Source organism: Lissotriton helveticus, chromosome 3_1, assembly GCF_964261635.1.
Source record: "Lissotriton helveticus chromosome 3_1, aLisHel1.1, whole genome shotgun sequence".
NCBI lineage: Eukaryota > Metazoa > Chordata > Amphibia > Caudata > Salamandridae > Lissotriton > Lissotriton helveticus.
The window spans coordinates 1,038,867,515-1,038,888,726 of NC_136061.1; the positions used below are offsets into that span (position 1 = coordinate 1,038,867,515).

Consider the following 21,212-nt stretch of genomic DNA (forward strand, 5'->3'; position numbering starts at 1 on the left):
ATGCTTAGGGTCAAAATTGTCATTTTTTGGGCACGGGGGTTTGTGTGTGGGACAATTCAGAGAACTGGTGAACCATGCTTTATGCCAAGCTCGGGACAACCTGCGATCTGGATCCTGCACTTGGGGGGTAATGATTTGGCAGAGATAGGTAGGGGGCAATTGACCGAAGAATTACTCAAGGAAGTGGGGTGGCTAGCAAAGCAGTGTCCTCAGTCCATAATAGCGTGGTCCCACATGATACCGAGGTTTCAGTGGAGGGGGGGCGAATCAGTCAGGGCGTTGAATCACGCGGTAAAGCGGCTCAACAACAAATTCGACAAATTGTTTAGGACCCCTAGGTTAAGAACGATAACACACAGGTACATCAGGGGAGAACAGTTTTTTCTCCAGGACGGGGTGCACCTTTCACATAAAGGTAATCATGCCTTTATGGATGATATCATAGCCTGGCTTAGGGATTTGAAACAAGTGTTCAGGACCTTTTTTAGGTGCAGGAGGGGGGGCCAGATAGTCGGTCAACTATGCTGGCCTGTGGCGGTAAGGTCAACACTGGTAAGCATAGTCTGCGGTCTTAGCGGTCAGCACCGTGTAACTCCAGGGGTAGTGACAGCCGGTAAGTAGGCTGTCGGGGTATGGGGGCCGGGGAGTCATCCTTCCCAGTTGGCCTGGGGCCACCCCTGAATGCGCGTGCGCAGCAGTCTGCGGCCCCCTTTTATGGAGTTCAAGACCAGGGCGTAGGGGGGGCCCGGGGAAAAAAGATCCGTCCGATAAGCTGAATCCCCTGCGCAACCTTGCTCCAGGAGTAATAGTGGCAGTAGCCGGGGACTAGAAGAGGGAGGGGAAAGAAGCCTGCCAGACGTTGACTTTGCCGTTAGGCTCAAAAAGGGACACGCAGAAAGTCATATCGTGCATTATTAGATTTACGGTAGGAGTGCCTTCTGTATTAGAATGTGTTAAGGTTAGCTCTTGCAACAACATGTGTCTATCAATGTAAACTGTACTTTCTGCGTTAAATGATTTTCTGTAATTTGAAATGTTTGAATATTGCTTGTAATATTAATAAATACGGCCGGGGGGGGTCACTGCCCCTAATCCAAATATCTTACCAAACACCTAGACTCAAAATCCCTGGGGTAGGGGAAGACCGGGACGGGCATGACTAGGAACCAGGGGATTAAGTTGTTGAGGGATCATAGGGGGTACCCGACCATATTGCCTGTTGCGTTTAAAAGAGGACGGCCAGTGGTAAACTGCTTCCTGCATCCCAGCTGGAAATTTTTATTATTATGTAAAGTCATTTGGGTTGTTCAATACTCTCTTCATCTTTCAGTGCTTTATGGATTCAATGTTTTCTAATATCCTAAATCAGTAGGTATTGCTCTATTTGGATGATATTTTAGTGTTTTCAAGCAATCTTGTGGAACATCAGGCACATGCAGCTTTAGTATCAGCAATACTTCCGCAACATCATTTATCTTGTAAACCTGAGAAGTATGGGTTTGAGAATGAAGAAGAGAGGTACCTTGGATTCAGACTGAATGACTCTGGTTTTCCATGAATCCTACAACAGTTTCAGGTACTCTGGAGTGGCATTCACCTACTAATGTTAAAGAGACTCCGTCTCCTTGGATTTACGAACTTTTATCATCATTTCAAAATATTTTGCTGTGTCTTACTTGTGTTTTGAAAAAAGAAAATTGAGGAGAGGTTTTTACTGGTACGATCAAACTGAAAGAGATTTCAGTTCACTCTAGCAACAATTTTTGGACACGCTAATACTGCAAAGAGGTTTATTGTGGGCACAGACAGCTCTGAAAGAGCCGCAGGAGCAGTTCTGTAATATAAGCAATATGATGGTGGATAAGAGGATCCTATCTTTTATCTTTCACATGTTTGTTCAGAGTTTGAATGGAACAACTCAGTACTTGAAAGAGAACTCGTAGCTAAGAAGATGGAGTGTACTGAATAAAGGCATCTTTGATGGGCACAAGGGAAACATCTGAAATCCAAACAGATCATCGAAATCTGGAGTGCTTGAGAATTTTGACAGAACAGCCATCAAGCTAGATAGGCATTGTTATTACCACTATATTATTTTGCTATCAAGTATATTCCTGGTTCAAAGGATGCGTTTGCAAGGAAATTGTTCTGCTGTTATCGTAGATCATCACTTATTTATGATCAGCCTGTAATTCCCTCTTCACATTTGGAAGTGCAATGGTCAGCAGGTAGGACACCTGCTCTGTTCTGACATTTTGTTTTGGCCTAAGGAGCTTCTTTGGGACCCCGGGTACTGGCTGGGGATAGGTAAAAATGCATAGTTGTTAACAACTGTTGCTTTTCTGATGGAAATGTTGGGAGTTCCTTAGAAAACATCGGCATGTCAAGCACATTCTAAACAATGATTTATGTCAACTTGTGTCAATATTCCCATGGTCTAATCTACATTATCTGCCTCTCCATTCTAGAGGAGTGAAAAAGGGAGAGGCTGTGGCCATACTACTCAAGAGAAAACTTCATTGCTGTCGTTCTGCTCACACTGTCCTGCCGTGAATGTGGGAGTCACGGCTAGAGAGAGGGCAAAGCCTCTACAACCCATGCCTCTGATTCTGACCTATCAATTTGCAGGGAGTTAAAAAGGGGAACCTTTTGAATGCTCAGAAGAAGCAAATAAATTTAGAAGAAAAAGTTTCTGTAATTTATAAAGGACTTAAGGAAAAATCTCACATAGGCGTGTGGAAATATTACATAAACACATACAATTATAAGCGATTAAGTAAAATATGAAAAACAGGCAGAACCATATTTAATGTAAACAATGAGCCAAATCAATGCAGTCAACGAAATTGTACTGCAAAAAATAGACGGCATTGCAAAACAAAGTAAAGTCACATCACTTTGTTCATGTATCTCAATGACCTATTTAAACAACAGTAACAACAGATGATGATGATGAACTAATGGCTTCCAATATGTAGGTCAAAAATATATTAGTAATGATGTTTTGGTGGCAGATAATATAGTGATCAAAATATAAGAACACTTATGTCACTGCATGTTGAGGACATACAATAGGAAGCAAGTCAACATTTCAATCCTTAAATATTATTTGATTGGGTTTATCCGGACAGGAATATCTTTAACATTGTAGGTGTAGTGCCCTTAAAGGTAGAAAATGAATTTTTTAACCAAAGGATGCCTTGGGATACTTGGAAGACACCCAGTCTAACAAGGAAGTGCTTCAAATATCTCAATGATGAGTCCACAAAGAAGAAATAGGGCCGTCCAAATTCAGGGCAACTGTCCCTATTGAGAACCGACCTATCAAATTGCAGCAGCAAACTAGTTCGGCAAAGCAGAGAGAGAGAGATAAGATAAAGAGTATTCATCCTACCAATTCTTTGCTACTGAACTTAATTCATATTAGATGCTGCTAGGGCCATGCATGTATCATACATGTTCCCAGAAGCAAACGTCATTCATGGAGAGCAGAAGATGGAAGGCATTGAGAGCCGCAGTGTGAATTACACTCCATGGGCCTCTCAGCAGAGGCTATTTTAATAGAGCATTAAAACTTGATTGAGCAGAATGTTTTATTAGATTCATTGTTTACTACAGCCCCCTAGGCCAGTCATCTTTTATGGTTAAGATAGGCTACTGCAGCTGGCTATAATAATAAAAGTTCTTTTGTTTAGATGCTCCCGCTTCTACAATAGCATTTGGCAAGTACTTGTGATACATTTGTATTTTTCAGGGATAATTATTTGTGAAATGCTTCTTAAAATTGTCAGGTTGTCAGCAGCCTAGAATGAAATATTATCACAGGAGGTCAGACGGTGGCAATATTCCAAAGGACCAACAATTTGCAATGGTCTTGTTCAGGACATCAATTTTTAAGAGTAAGAGTTCAGTTTCTATTTTCTAATGACGTGTAGATGAAATAGTCTATTTATTAGTTTTCGTGAAATATAAGGAATACTTTGGCTGAGCCTGACTGCAGGATCTTCTCCCTCCACCATTTACTCGTTTCATGAAACCTATTTCCTTACGTCACTTACGAACAACATAATATACAATCATATTTATCTTTTCAAATACATTCTGACTATACCAAAAGTAATCTATGTGTGTACAAATGTATATCAATCTTGTCTATCGTTCTAGTGCTATCTATCATCCTAATGTTAGAAGTGTCCTTGAACCCTCTGCTAATGTGAATTATCTTATTATTATATGGGCATATGCATATGCCATTCGAAAATGAAATAAAAACCTTTAAACTACAAAAAGGATTAACTTGTGACTATCTACTAACTTGTTACTGCTTTAGAGTCCCAGCTCATTGAATTATCTTATTATTATATGGGCATATGCCATTCGAAAATGAAATAAAAACCTTTAAACTACAAAAAGGATTAACTTGTGACTATCTACTAACTTGTTACTGCTTTAGAGTCCCAGCTCATTGAATTATCTTATTATTATATGGGCATATGCCATTCGAAAATGAAATAAAAACCTTTAAACTACAAAAAGGATTAACTTGTGACTATCTACTAACTTGTTACTGCTTTACAACAACTTTCAGAAAGAAATAACTTTTGAAAACAATGAAAAATCTTACTTGTATTAATGCCTGGTCATGACATTTTTTAAAATCCCTACTTACCTGTTGTGCCAAAGTTAGCTTCTTATGAGACGACTTCAATACTATAGTCTCTTGAGGTATATCCCATGTGAGATACCTATGGTATAAACAATGCAATTAATCTTTTAAGGCAGGTAATTAAAAAGCAAATCATTCTAATGTTGTCCTGTGTGTAAACTTCAATGACCCTACAGACCCTTCTGCAATTTCAAAGAGCTAGGAAACCAAGGCTTAGTGAGGGGTTTCTTAAAATGCCTAGGCCGAGACTCGGGGTTGAGGAGTACCACCGCCTTCTCAATCCAATTATTGAAATTCTTCAGCGCTATATTCATATCATCGGTTATCACCGGATGAGTATCAACTAAAGCGAGACTAAATACTGCCCGATCGAATCTATGCACAGTTTTATCCTGTTGTTCAGTGGATGGCTGTAGCGGCATAGAGATATTGGGGGTTTGCCATGAGAAGAACATCAAAATGTAGACCATGATACTGGCAAGGGGGCAGTAATGGCGAGAGGGGTACTAGAGCAATTCAGGTCCAAAATGTGACCTCACGATGCATGGAGGAGATAACACATTGTTGAAGTTGGGCGACTGCAACGTATTAAGAAGGTCAAGTGTATCCCCCAACTCATCATTATCCATATGGATATTAAAATCTCCGAGGAGCACAAAGTGAGAATAAAGCAGTGCCCGAGGAGTGATCAACTCGTCAAGGTTATTTAGGAAAGGTCTATACATCAGTAAACCACCCAGAGAGTATTGTGGGGAGACTTTGATGCAGAAGTCGAGGGCTTCGACCTCCGGCAGCTCTTTGAGTTCACTCCAGTGACAACCCTATTCTTCCATCACAAGTACTGCAACACCACCCCCAGGTCCAGATTTCTGATCAACTCTAAAGATTTTGAATCCATCAGGGATGGATGCCTTGATAACCGGGCTAGAGTGCTCCGTAAGCCAGGTTTCTGTAAGAAAGAGTAAATCCCAAAACACAACTGTAAGTAAATCACAGATGTTGTGAGCATGTTTAGAGGCCGAACGCGCATTAATCAGGGCCGCCTTTACAGTGTTGTCTGTTACTGTTAGTATCATATACAAGGATTCATGTCTAAATGAAGGGTGTGTCGCAATTCATCCAACCTTTTAATGTACATTTTGCGTGCGGCCTGTTTGTTACAATTTTTGCCCATGATTTTTGCACCTTGAGGTTGAAACTTTGTACTGGATTCTACTTTTGGATATCGTTGCCTAGCTCTTTTCTCCTTCCTGATGTCAGGAAGAGTTTAGTGTCTTGCTACTCTCTTCAGTACTAATCTTAACTTTCAATCAGGACTTAGAAGATTGACTTTCAATGGTTTTTCTTTGATATTGTGTTTCCTTCTAACTAGGGCCTCTTAGGGAGACACTTGTCACCTTTCATGTATACTGATCTGTGCAGGACTGCACCGTGGCTAATGCAAGGAGTCACTCTTCCCTCAGGCAACCAAGGGAACTCAACATATCTTACTGTATCCAGTCCTTGACAAAATATGGCAATTAAAACTACCAGTTGACAGTTAACTGGTCCAGGTGGTAGAGTCAGCACAAGTCGTGCCGACAGAGACCGAAGAAGGCCTCTCTGACCCACTGGCAATCCCGATGAGGTAATAATAACCCAAATCAAAGGTACCTAGAGACCTTCAAAGAGCCATAATGAATAACGCTTCATAATTGGAAACTAGCATACTAGGAAATACCTGTATTGCTTTTCACACCTAGAGACGCTATTTGGCCTCTCCACACTCAACACATTGGTCCTGAAGAAAGCCCAACTGACCGACTGGCACACAAGGGCTGAAACATGTCGACCTACTTCACAAATAACAATGTGAGAGAGTCATAATCACTCTCATTCACTTTAAATTAATTTTATTATCTCCAAACCAGAACCAATAAACATACAAATCTGGTAACAAGAGATTTTTAATTTCCTTTCACCTCACTATATCACACACAAATCACTGATCACTACTGTTCCTAACCAAGGGTACAACCTCCTGGTGGAGGGTGCATAAAACAAAAAAAAAACAGATGATTATGCACACACGTGTGAGGGAAAGCAGAGAACCAAGATATACCGCTTGAACAGCCATCTAACACACGTGCATGAGGGTTATATTGGGACTGGTAAGAACGAACACTGCATACCCTGGTTATGCAGGACAAGTGATCTTTCTCCATTGATTAGATGACTTGAAATCAGGTAAACAGGAGGCTGGTACTTGGCAATAGTAGGTTATCGCCTCCTTTCCCCAAAGTCTAATTTATGCTCCAAGGTGCAACAGCTAACACAATCATTTGGGTGCACGCAGGCACAGTGAAAATATGGATATGTTAGTGTGCATGTATACCATATGTTGGAACACGCACCAGATGCTGTGGGCAATTTGCAGATGGGAAGCCTCAATTGACATTACCCCTGAATACTACTCACAAATAACTCATGACCATACCCACAACCAGTCATCCTGTCAACAAAGCAAACTAGCAATTTGCAGTACCTGAATTTGCAGTAAGAAGCAAGATATATTCTTTCAAGTGTTTCTCCAGTTTTGGAACATAAGCGTAAAAGCCAATTTTGACCTGTTACAGCAATAAGAGATGATTTGTAGTCCAAAGGACTTTGAAGAAGTTCACCCTGATGGATAAAAAACAATGAAATTAGATTTAAAGTATTTTCTCCAAATCAGCTTATAAAACTTTTGTAGGTCTGATTACTAAAGACATCTGTAAACTTTGAAAGGGTGTGAATTGTACACCTATGATTCAATTTTGGTAGGTCATCAAAAGATATCAAAAACTACAATTTTAGGTTTTTCTCATAAAATATACTTTGCATGTACTCAGTACAAGCAAAACATGACAATTTTAGCAGCTACTAATCACAGAATGGCATACAGTCACTCAACATGGAACCAGAACATCACTCAATGCCAAAGTGGTGACATGTAATGTTTGTATGCATTTTCAGGGACCTTCATGAGCAGATATTTTTGTGACCTTATCAGTGAGGGCTGTGACTGGTTCTGCTCCATTTCATGAAGTTAGATAGAGATGACGAGCGGCCCCACCCCAGACTCTCCTTTCCACGGCTCCAAGGCTGATTGCAGTTTCCATGGATGAAAAAGTTGGGGCCTTAATGTCCAGGGCCAGGAGTTAGAGTTCTAGATATCTCTCTGATTTTGTGAGGTTAGGTAGAGATGATGAGCCCCTCCTCCCTCCTCTCCCTTTTCCCAGCTCCAATGCAATGCTGAGTGCAGGTCTCCAATCCATAGTGCCATGATGAGGGAATCTTAGATACCCCACCCCATTACATTAAGCTCTAGACCTCATCCTAGGAATGTTATCTACACTCAGATCACTGTCAATTGGCATCAAGGCTGACCAAAACTACCCTTATTTATAGAAAGTTTCAATGTTATGGCTCACTGAAACTACAATTATTTACAGCAAGCTTCAATGTTAGTGCACTTCTATTCAGAAGCGGTGTGTGCACACGTTAACCTTAAATGGCACAATAATCGGTCAGAGCTTAATTATTTTAACCAACATTTTCCATCATTTCTTTTTGCTTCGGCGAGAATCACGAAATGCATTTAGCATTTTGGCACATTGTTATAAAAATGATAAAATATTCCACAATAGCTTGGAAATGAGACCAAACATAGATTCTGCAGCAACGATGAAAGTCCTATGACCTCCATAAACAAACTACATAGCCTTTATGAATGCCATGCAAGAAGCAGGTATTAACTACATAACTAATTAAGTGGAAAATATTTTTTTATCCTTGAGTGCACCACATCTTGGCTTTGAAGGTGTCACATTTCAATTGTTCTAACCAAAAATACTGGGAGAGATTGTATGTATATTTACAAAAGTAATCATTATCCAATTTAAATAAAAAGCCTCCTAGGATGTTACAACATAAATTAGTTCACAATAAATGAAACACATTCTCGTAAAATTTTGTAAATACTTTAAAACTTACTACTGGGCATTCACATAGTAAGGCATCCTCTATTTTTTCCAATTTAGAGCACTTTGCTAGCTCATATAGCTGTAGCGGCTTTGCAGCAACACTAAAGTAAAAAAGAAAACAGTGTTTTAGAGAAAATGTAATGGATACAAATTTGTCCTAATGACCGTGTTTTATAAGAAACCCAGGGATTGTTATCTATCAAATGAACTTTGAGCAAACATCAAAAATATTCTAAATTTGACTGTCCTTCTCCCAAAAGAGCATTAATTCAAGTTTCACTTTTTGCTGGAAAAAACTAACTCTCTATGCGTTTAATGTGAAATTTCCAAGTTAAATCCTTCGGTCCTGTTCACAAAGGTATTTTGGAGTATGTAAAATAGTACTCCTATAGTACTCTTTTACACACTGTTGCATGCCTTTATGAATTAGCCCAAAACATATAAAACGGTAAACATCATATACTACTAATACAAAAAAGAGTACTCCTACGGTACTATAAATGCTTTTGTGAATCAGCTGCTCTGTGTCCACTCTTAAAGGAGATTTCAAGACAGATAACTCTTACAACAGTTACTAAGAGTAACTTTAGCTTGCCCTACATACATTGTATTTCCAAAAGTTCAAAACCTAGCATAACTCCGTGAAATAAGAGTGTGTAATTTAAGCTCTTGAGCATTTTCTCCTAAATTGTACCTGTGAACATTCCTAGGTATGTGTAAGAAATGTTATCACGAACATGAACACCCACTCAGAATGATCTGCTGTTTTTGATTGCTCAAACTCAGCAGACAAAACCCTTCATGAAAAATAACATCAATACACCACAATGTTCAACATAGCTCAGCCTTTATGGATGAGGAGTGAGAGACAGGAATTCACAGACAGACCATAGAACACAGCATTGACTAGAGTTAAAAAGGTATTGGGAACATCACGTCTCAAATACAACCAATCTAATTATTTGCATCAGACCTATCGCACCCCAAAATGGACTAATCATATGTTCACAGAGGTAAAACACAAATGCCCACGTTTTGCAGGTCCTGAAGCTGATTTCTAATATATGGTATGGTCTTGCCAAGAAATTGAAAAGTTTTGGACTGACACAATATCACTGATGTTGCAAATAACAGACAGTTGACACTAAATCCTTTTTCCTGTCGACTGGGAGTAATGGCCCACACTAAAAAACACTAAATATGCTACGAAATGTATAGACCTAGCTGAAGTCTTGATAAAAAAATAGATAGCATTGGCCTGGAAATCCCCTATGGCTCCCCATGTTGAAAACCTGGATTGCCGCTCCCTGTAAATGGGCCGCGTCGAAGTGGGCATGTGGCCATCTCTAGCGGCAAGAAGGGAAAAGTTCCTCCCATCCCCCCTCGGTCCACTCACCACGGAAGCACGGGGTAAATATTTGGAGGCACCGCAAACCAAACCGGACGAGTGGCCACCATAAATCCACCAGTACAGATATACTGAGGTGCTTTAGTCTACGAAGATGTATTGGGAGCCCTGGAGAGCATGGGGAACTAAAAGGCCCCTTAACCAGACCATGTGCGTAGGCGAGAGGGGAAAAGTTAAGTAGAGCTGCGGGAATAGTGCTGTGCTTCCCTTCTCTCGTTCCACTCCTTTTTCTGGGGTACCCTCCTGGGCCCCTAGTCCCCTGGGAGAGGTCGGAAGAACAGACACAAGACAGACACACAATCACGTGAGGGGATCCCTAGCCTATGCAAGTGTAGGCTGAGGGGGGAGACCTGGAGATATTGTAACATGCAGGCCCAAAAAAAAAAAATCCACACCACCACATTACCAGTTAGACTTCACAGAGTTCAAAAGATTGCAGTGTTGAAAGTGTTAAACCAGGCAAGTGAGTGTAGCATACAGGGCATGAAAGGAACTGGCTCTGCACACAAAAAGTCAAGTGATTACAAGACATTGTAAAATACATAGATACTTGAACAGGATCATATATGTGTGGAAATGTATATACCACAAGACAAAGATCTGCTTTGCATACCTACAATGTCTATGTATTTTAATACTGTAAAGTATGAAAACAATAAAGAACGACTTGGTAAAAAGAAATGCATGTAGACTGAAAGAAAGTATAACACATTTTGACTTGAGTCGCCATTTTTACTACCCACTCAAAAACTGATCGGGTGAGGGAAAAGGAGGGCATGGTAGAAGAAAGAACAAAGGGTACGGCAATAAAACAAAACAAAAGTTACATTCAAGACCCATCCTGCCACCGCTGCTGCTGAGAGAGTTACTCATATTCCCATTATTTCTGCCATCAAAAGAGGGAACATTTCTGAGTAAGCCCAGTAGCCAAGAAATCTACCTTATTACACCACTATAAGACAAGCCAAGACAGATCTATTCTGATTGAGTGGGACAGCCTTTCTTCGGTGAGAGGTAGTCACAAGTACTCTGAGGGTTTGAAATCACAAGTGTTTTACCCTTATCATGGACCGTTTATTTTGCTGGGACCACAGGGATGCTTTCATTCTCCTTGTTAACAATTCTTTCTTTGCCATCTCCAAGTCTTATCTGCACCTTAAAGAAGCAAGGTTCAACTCTGAGACGATATGATCTGTGGAATCATTTAGCATCACTGAAACCTTCCTTGCTGCAGAAACCCAATCTTGCTGCCCTACACAGGCTAGCACCTCGTTGCAGTGGCTAATATCCTGGCCATTACATTTTTCATGGGAATCCTAGAAACCCGCAGTTCTAACACTGCATCTGCTTCATCGCCATTCACAACTACATTTATCAGGAACAGTTGAGCAGCGGTAAGCAAAGTCTCTGCAGAATGCCCCAGAGGAAGTAGTTCAGAGTTCTTTTGCAACAGTTCTATTTTGTTTCCAGGTTGAGTATGGAAGCATTGGTGTAGTTCAAATGGCTTGGCGATGTCACGTCATTGGTGTACACTGACTTTTCCACTGCCACCACACAATGAAAAAGCCACAACATTTCATGTTCTGTGGCCGAGATATTTCTTCTTTCTTCTTTCATCTTTTACAAGGATACATTGGTGCCATTCTACCCATGATGGGCCTCAATGTGCTCTGGAGATCCCTCAAAGTCAAATTAGGGCTCCATCTGTGAGATAGGGAATACTTTTGATTTTGCACTTCTCTGTAATAATCTATTTGCCGTGTGCCTTTACAGGAGTGACTCTGTACCACATTTTTTCTGACTTTTTATAATTAATCTTTTAATTTTATTCCACTGATCTAAAACTCAGTTATTGAGTGGGCACCCCCCTAATTGACTGTATTTTGACTATTTTGACATGCTGAGAGGAGCCTTACCTGGGGGAAATACTGCCTTGTTGCGGGGGACCCCGCACCATATCTTTAATTAGTACGTTAAGCACAAATACACAATATGACACTGTGCTTTTGTTTAGATGTGCTAGAACGACACAAATATGCTTTAAGCTCATAAAAGACTAAAAAGAAACGACCAGCCCATCAATCTCATTAATTCTGTCACATGAGGTTTCCTCATATAAGTCTTGATAAAGTACGACACCTGCTCGATACTTATGTACCGATCGTTATTTTTTTTAATTGGAAGTACTCGGTAGCCCATCATGTCCTGGAAGCCAAGCAAATCCTAGCTAAATAGAAGAATAGCTTGGGTGAAAGTTAGTAGCTGATTTAATAAAGCACAGCACTGGGATAGTAAAGAAATTTTCAAAAACATGGTTAGCCTCCAAAGTCTTTGAAATCTCCACTGTGGGTACTACATACTGGTGGTCAACGCTTTTATTAATTTATTTAATTGAGGAGTTTTATATAGTGCAAACACGACCCGTCAGGGTATCGTAGCGCTGCACAAATAGCAGACAAGTGATACATACAAAGTTAAAAAGCAATAAGGTAAAGCAAGCAGCAATACAGATACAATATAATAATCGTCTGGCAGATTTGGGATACGGGGTGCCCACAGGAAGATAGTCAAGGTGAGATACTTCAGGGCTGCTACTGAACGAATCTGCTTAACAAAAGTCTTTTGACTTCATTTTTGAAGACCGTAGTCGAGGGTTTTAATCTCCAACCTTCAACCCTCTGAAGACGACAGTCTCATATTCAGGGAAAAAAACAAAGACTTATCTCTTCAATTAATTTACAGTCTCTCTGCCTGCATTGGTCCATTCTAGCCTTCCTCTGCCTCTTTGTGTTTTTCTGGCACTTGCCTCAGCCCAATACCATATAATCACCAAATGTGACATAATGTAAGCCCTACATGAGCATCTTTTAAAATTACCCTTTACATTTTATCGCGATGTACATTTAAAATCTGCCAATAAAAACGCCAGGGCAAGTGGAAAAGACATGCTGTTACTCAAAAGCGACTTGACAGTGAGAGCCCTTAAGCGGTAGGATATATTTTAGTACATTCCTGAATCTTGTTCCTTGGAATAAACCCTACATAGGGTATCTGCTTCTTCGTCTTGCTCTTTGCACTTGTGCTGCTCCTGGGAAAACATAACATTGCAGCTGTCTCCAAGGATAATATTCTGAAGGAGTTAAAATAAAAGGTTTTTCATGCAAGAACAAAAATGCGACTACACAGAGTGGGACAGGTTATAGCAAATCAGTCTCTGCCACAGAACAAAGACCCTGACCAGCACGTCTTCTCAAACTGGTCTTGATGTCAAACTGAAGCACTTTAAAACAGCTGCTTAATGTTACAGAGAGTGTTATAAAAAAATTACATTAAAAAAAGAACTAAAAAAATACATTCCATATGCACTCATTTCATACAAGGAGGTAGCATTTTTCATGTTAAACTTTGAAAACTATTTGAGCATTGAATCTTCCATAACGCCAATTCATTGCTAAAGCAAACATGCTATTCAAATATGTTTGAGGATGTACTAATGCTCTTGGTGCCACATAAATGTATCAATAATGACCTACTGTGCAATATCTGGTCATTTTTCTCACTAAATATGAAGAATTTCACATTAAATCATATATAGAGGATATCCTCTAAGTGTGTTTTACACATGTAAAACGGACTAGGAAACACACTAATGGTGTTGAGGCTCTGAATCTAAAGTTAATATAAACAATGCTTAAATATATGAACGCCTTATCTGTTCTGAGCTGCACCCTTCGAAACATGTGAGAGACTAGAGGCTTTCTGTAAATATTTTTAAAAGACGTAACTTTTACCCCTCAATAAGCAGATTGGCCTGACCATTTGGAATTGAATCCTCAAGGGGAGATTAAGAAGTTACAATGGTTCACAGCAGATTTCTTGATTGGTGGACTTTCATGGCAAGGATGCTAAAGGTACAGGTCTTTAAGGAATCGTGGAAGAAATGGTGATGGTCTCAGGAGAAGCCAGGTAAGTACACCTGAAATATAGCAACTTCTGTCATTTATATTTTCATTAATATGAGATGCTAAGATCCTGGAAAAAGTCTTGCCGTGCATTTTAGAGGGCGAGATTTCTATATAAGCAAGTAGCAAGCTGGAGGAAATTGTAACAGTCAATTGGGCTCAATTGATAAATTGGTGTACAGGATATTTCCCACAAGGCAAATTGGAATGACTGGTTCGTAGTGGCAGAGCCTTTGAATGTACACAAAAAGAGGGGTGGAGAGGAAAGAGAAGCACATACGAAAGTGTACAAGCAGTGACACATTAGTGTATAGTGAAAAACTGCCCTCACTCACACACAATGTGTGTGACATGCTTCATCATCGGGTCTGCTGCAACGCCCATGCGTAGCCACGCACCGTGCGGAGCATAGGGAGGGGGAACAGATAATACAAGAACAAAGTGCAACACAAAACTGAAAGTGACGACAATGTTCACAAACAGACGCAAACAATCCAAGACTGGGTACAGTGATAGAACAAAAAATTGCAGTAGGGAGTAGTGAGATTAAAACTGGCACCTGGATACCAAGTATAACTTTATAAATAGGTTCCAAAGTCCGGATTAAAACTAAATAACGGATGGTAGTGCTAAGGTAGGATATTAGGGCCCCTAGCACCCCTCCTTTACTGCTACAGAGCCTTTGAATGCACAAAAGATATTTAATTAGGTGTAGCTCAGAGGAGGAGCTACGCAGCAACCAAGATGGCCGCATAGGCTCCCGGCTCCGCCGACCTCCGTCTGCGGCTTGATGATCCTGCCAGATATCCTGATTTTACGCCCGACCCCCGTGTGGATGAACTGTTGCTGAATCTGACGGTGCGGTCCCGAGAATTTTATCGCCCAGATTGACGGAGTTGTGTCGTGTTTAAGATCTCGGCCTAACCCAGCCTCGAGTACTTGCCCAGCCGGGTTGCAGTTGAATAACATCGGCCGTGGAACTCAGACAGGGTCCGGTCTCTTGCAGTGGAGGTTATCCTTGTTAGGGGTGGTCGGATTTGACCTCATAAACGAGTGTTCAACGTAGATTCCACAGGGCTAAATCGGAGTTCTCCTTCCAGCATTTCCTATTGAACTCCATGAGTCCTTTTGTGACATTCCCTAAACAGCGTGCTGGGTTGTGTTGGCAAACTTCGAGACGCTCCCTAACTAAGTGAAAAGGGAGGCTCACCAGCGAATCATTGCTTGGCTTACTGCTTGGTTAGTGACCACGCCCCCTTTACTCAGCGTTCTACTTTGTGAGGTTCCCGTAGCGTTCTTGGTTCCTGTCTGCCTTCCTGTTCAAGTTTGTTCCCTGGTTCCTGAGCCCGTGGTATTTTCTTTGTGTCCCTGTTGGATTCAAGGTATTTCTTCCCGACCCTTTACCCCCGTACTTCGCTGCCTAATCTGTTCCCGATACTTAGTCTCCCTGTCTCCCTTCCCGCTTCTCTGTTATCCCCGGTGCCTTGCACGACTTTCCGCCTTAGCGACTTGTTCTGTCCCTACGCCCCTTTACTGGTGATTGGTTCGTCTTCGGGCCATTCTTTCCGCTCCGTTCCACTCGGTCTTCGGTTCATGAGTGGACGGAGGCTTTCTCTGGGCATTAGCGTTTTTTGTGTTTGTACATGTCCATGCGCTCCACTCTGTCTTGAGTTTACGAGTTGGACGCATTGTGCGTACTCCGTGTGTTGTCTTGTTGAGTGTACACCCGCTCCACTCCGTCATAAGTTCCAAGAGTCGGACGTGGTGTGTGTATTTGTGCTTGTTGTGTGTTCTGTGTTTACCCCCTCCGCTCTGTCTTTAGGTTATGAGTAGGAAGTGGGTGTTGTTGCCGTGCCACTTTGTCTTTAGCTCCATAAGTGGTACGAGCCTGTCACCTGCTGCTCTTGTAGCCCAGTCTTGCTCAGTCTTCAGTATATGAGCAGGACGGAATTCTTTACCTTCTTGCTTGGAGCTATCCCTTGCTGAGTAGTCATCCAGGTTCCCTTCACTACCTCCTGGTTCGTGACTTTTGACTACTCGCTCATGCTCTGACACTCACCTGGTGAGGTAAGTGGAATTCTATATTGAACACTTGTGTACTAGTCCTGCAAATTACTAGATAGTTTAGTACTATTATATGTTTGGTTACAGCCATCTCCTGCCATCGAGACTGCAGCTACAACGTCCCTGCTGGGGGAGAGTTGGTATACTCCCTGGGAAATTCCCCCCACACTTTTTGGGAGCAACTGACTTTGAGTGAGTTATCTCTTCTCACTTGGGTCGTTGCTGTTTGGAAGTGTGGGGGACATTTATCTTTGCTCCTGTGGACTTCCATCCTCCTCAACAGGGGAGGACCCATAACAATCCTGGCCTGTTTTTGGTGGCGTGCGTCTGGTCTGTGTTATACTGGAGGAGTGGAGATAGGCTTCGGCTGTGGCTGTGGGGGGGGAGTCTATATCAAAAGGGGAGGGAGTCAACGTAGTTGATCAATAGATCAACGGACACGGTTATCCACACTGAAAGGTGGAAGGTCCAGTTACAGCTTGTGTCCGTGTCTTACACTAGAAAAACAAAGGGGGGTTGCTGCACTGTTCCTATGGTAAGTGAGGGAAGTGTTAGCTGGCATGACCACAGATGTTAGAGTAACATACTGGGGCATCCATTTTGTTGGATGTGATTGCCTCACACACCCCGAAGGATGTCATGCTTCATCATCGGCGGTTGCTCCTCGTCGGGGAGGCGGTGCAATCCCCGACGGGCTCACCTTTAGTCTCATCTAGGTTCACCTGACCTAACCTGCTGACACCTAGTGAGCTAACCCCACTTTTTAACGGCAGCCAGGGGACCCCCAGAATAAACTCAATTCCGGTACCCCTTGCTACATTTTAATATTCCACACACCACCACACCTAGCCCAGCCCACACACCCCCACCTCACCATAAGGCAGTTGGAAAAAGATCTCCGCTAAAGAGCCCCTCTTTGAGGTGAGCCCGTCGGGGATTGCACCGCCTCCCCGACGAGGAGCAACCGCCGATGATGAAGCATGACATCCTTCGGGGTGTGTGAGGCAATCACATCCAACAAAATGGATGCCCCAGTATGTTACTCTAACATCTGTGGTCATGCCAGCTAACACTTCCCTCACTTACCATAGGAACAGTGCAGCAACCCCCCTTTGTTTTTCCTGTGGGGGGGGAGTCCCCGTCCCCGGTGACTTGGTCGCCACCTCCCGGGTCTACTGGGCCGAGGCCCTCACTCGCGGTGGCGTACTGCTGACCGATAATGCACCCTCTGTTGCCGTCCGCTCCGCTCTTGCCTTTTCTCCCGGAGAGACCCGGCTCTCTGAGGAACCCGCCCATGCTTGGAACCGAGCGAGTGGAGGCGGATCGGACGAACTGTGAGCCGTCCTTGAAGACCGTAATGGCCGCCATCGGGGCACTTCAATTGCATCTGGAGACCATTGTCCATAAAATGATCACTGGTGACATCGAAACTGGGCGACCGAGTCTGGGCTCTGTTCTTTGCATGACTTTCAACTAACTGCTTCTCCCACGATGCCCGTAGTAAAGGAGGATGGAGACCCCGTGCGCGATAAAGTTTTGACGCCATTGACCTGTTTGCAGAATACTTGCGAAATTGTTTCTCTGGGGGTATCGCTGCATTCACCATCGCAGCCGATCATTGTGGAGCTACCTGGTTCTTCACTCCTTGAGACTACGACTTGCAAAAACCGAAAGTCACTACCGTCCCTTCCCGCCCGTGTGGTTCTTTTACATCTACGGAGGAAAGGATATCTGGACTGCATGTCGGTGAGGGAGATCTTACCGGTGGCGGATGCTTGCAGAGACTCAATGTGTTCGACTGGTCTCATATTAATCTTAATTGAACTTCCTACGAACTTTGACTCTCCTGGGGCAGTGATGGTATTACCGGACAGAGTCCGCATGAAAGATCGGAGGGGTCAAGGATGAGGCTGTTGGTCTGGGTCTGATTTTGGGGCTTTAGAGGACAAGGGATTCGCAAACGTAATGCTTGCGGGAGGTTGGGCGGTGTTCAACGTCTCCCCTGTCTGGCTCTGTCTATAATATTTTTCAGTACTCTGTGGTCTTAGGACAGGGGTTGTTCGTTTCAGGCGGGGGAAAGGGGACCGGGAGTTTGTATGACATTCTCCTCCTCCATTCTTCTTTTACTTCCTGTAGTTTAGTTAGTCGGGGCGACAGGCACGCTGCTAGTTGGGGTTAGGCGAAAGCCACATGCAGGGGTGCAGGGTGGTGGGATGGGTCTATAGTTTTGTTAGTTAGTTTAGTTTTTATGGTTTCTTTATCTCACGCTTTCCTTTCGCTCTCCTTTCATAACGTTGGGGTATTATCCTGATTTCGTATGTATTCCTGTATCTGGTAACCGTACTTCTTTTTCTATCCTGGCGTCAATGGGTGGGCGGGGTCTGTGTGCGGGCGACTGCGTTGGGTTATAGATTGCTTTGTCATACATCCTGTTTGGTGCTTGCTAGCGCAGGCATCTCGGTCGTTCCCTTTAAATTGATCTGTGGTTATTCTATTTCTGTACCTGCTCACTTTATCATAGTGTTTGAATGTATGGCACCAGATTTGTCTGTTTCTTTTTTCCTGCTTTTTAGGTCGGGGGGGGGGGGTTAAACATAAAATGAAACCTTCGTCTTATCCTGTAACGTGCTGTGAGTTCAATACAATGTTTATCCTGATTCGCTGCCGGACCTCAGGGTTGTCGGCTGAAGAGATGTGTCATTTGATATTATAGTGGGTCTTAGTCTTGTGTTGCGGCCGGCCCCTGCGGTTGTTGGCCCGTGCTTGTAATTTTATTGAACTGTACAATAAAGGTTTAAAAAAAAAAAAAAATTAGGTAAAGCTGAATTGGAATACTGAATCCATAAGATGGATGGCATAATTTAGACACGGGATGTTACTATATTACAAAGCTGTAAGTAAATGGGTTATACCAGTCTCTGTTTCCATTTCAAAGGGCATCATACAAAGTTGTTCTTTGTCATAACTGTTCGCTTCAGAACCACTAGTAATCAGCATTAAGTTTGTAGGGGATATTCAAGCGATATCAATTTGAGAAACAGAACTCCAATCAATGGTGTCTAAGTGAAAAGCTCTTTTGCATTTACCTCCTAGGGCTCTGAGCTCTATCTGAATTTCTATTGCAATTCTTCTTGTGGATGTCAGGATATAAATTGGAATAAATCACTGGTTTTATCAGTAGACATCCAATTACTTCTGTGGATATGACATCTATCCCTCTATCCAGACTGGGTAAAAAAAAAAAAACATTTCAACAGATAAATCAGAATGCAGGGTGGTGGTATCCGCTAAATCTGATGTGGAATGTGAAGTTGAGAGCATATGATCATTTGAACTAAGTGATGTCAATGATCCCTCATATTTGTGGAGCTAATTTCACGTGTCAGGTTCTACAAATCTTGAGATGCAGACCGTGGCATAGAGAGGTACCTACAATTGTGCTCAAGAAGCTGATTTGCTTCACAATGTGTATAGTAAGACACTCACGGTGGTTTACCACTAAAATTAGGTATTTTGGCATTGCTTCTAATTGTCATACCCAGATAACATGAAGAAATAAGATTTTGGAGTCACTGATTCGGGCACCGCAGTTTCAGAATGCAATCAATCAAGATTACCACCTAGAACAATTAGAGATTCAAATTGGTCTGGCATAGCTGTACCAGAAGGAGTTGATAGAGGGAGAATTAGAGGCATAATGAGGTCTATGTTTCAAGGGAATACAATCTACATTAATTTCACAGCAACAGAAATTCCATCTATAAAGCGCTCAATCCTTCAGATGTTTTCAGGTCATTAGAGAATATATTCTTATTACGGAATGTATTTTAAACAGTGGCAAAGTAATACTATTTACATACAGGAGACGATTCAATAGTGCCTTGGCAGCAATCAAAATGTAGCTTTCCATTAGTATGAGATTACTCAAGGAGCTGGGTGATGCCTTACGCATTGGGGGAAGGCAATTTTGGTGTTAACTGTGTTGTATAGTCCCTAAGCTAATTCAGAAATGACACTGGAGAATGCAGGAATGACGCACTCCTCAGGCCCAGTGCTATGGCAGAGTAAAATAAGGTAATGAGCAGGGTTTGAATAGATTACATTACCAGTCACAATCAATTCCTGTGTCTTCGTTCCAACCAGCCAAATGAGACACACACTTTTTTTTTATTGCAACAGATCTGTCCTTATTCAATATTCTATCTGCAGGTATTTATGCCATTAGTAATGTGCATATCAAGGAATTTGTTACAGTTATGTTATAATTTCAATGCGAGGAATTTTTTTTTTAAAGCAAACTCCCTCCTGTTTTTCCTGTTCACAAGCTCCGATATATTGAGGTTTACTGAGTTAATTTTTCTAGTACTGCAAGCAGAGGCGGCAGCTGCTTCATCAAGGACTCAAAAGTCAATTGAATATCATCCACAAACAAGAGTAATTATGCCAGGCCACCAAAATTAAACTATTGCCAATCTTGTTCTGTCTACCAATGGCTCAAATGCGTAGGGTGGTTTATGTATTGAATTTAAGAATAAAATATCACTTACACTACATGCCATATATATTGAGATTCAAGTTGAATATCAATTTGGCTTCTGGTGACAAGATCCTAAAATACTGACCTTTGTTTGAATGCAGTTCAAAGACGTGTCAGTGGAAGGTGCACTAACAGTATTCAGAGTATTGATTCATGTAAATATGCCAGAGGATCTTTGACCCATGTTGGACAGTTACTTGACCGCTGAGTCCCAGAACACATTACAACAGACCTGAACATCAGAGAGTCATTCACAGGCAAGCATCTTAACAAGTCAGTCGATTCGTATTCTTAATACATCCATGATTTTATACAATACTACCTTACATGTATTTTTATTGACCAAGACCTGGTTAAATAAAGTTAAAAACTCTATAATAATAAGAGGATTACGTATAAACAAATGTTACTCATCTTCTACCTCCCAACTTAATTTGCTTCAAATGGTCTTTGCTAAAGAGGTCTTACAGTAATCTTAGATGTGTTTCACTAAAACTGCTGTGTCTCTCTTTTATTCCGTACTGTTTGTTAGATTATAAATGCTATGGCTCAGCCGCCATTCCCATTGAAA

At 41.9% G+C, this 21,212-nt stretch overlaps 1 protein-coding gene across 4 annotated transcripts in view; it reads right to left on the minus strand.

Moving 5' to 3' along the window:
• The window catches only part of DCAF17 (DDB1 and CUL4 associated factor 17), a 426,798-nt gene that overhangs the window by 301,738 nt on the left and 103,848 nt on the right, over positions 1 to 21,212 (minus strand). For all 4 annotated transcript variants that reach the window (XM_078681578.1, XM_078681577.1, XM_078681579.1 and 1 more), the window contains exons 4-6: positions 8,681 to 8,771; positions 7,191 to 7,327; positions 4,670 to 4,745 (exon numbers count right to left, since the gene is read on the minus strand). In XM_078681578.1, coding sequence (XP_078537704.1) covers positions 4,670 to 4,745; positions 7,191 to 7,327; positions 8,681 to 8,771 — 304 coding nt within the window. The remainder of the gene's footprint in view (positions 1 to 4,669; positions 4,746 to 7,190; positions 7,328 to 8,680; positions 8,772 to 21,212) is intronic.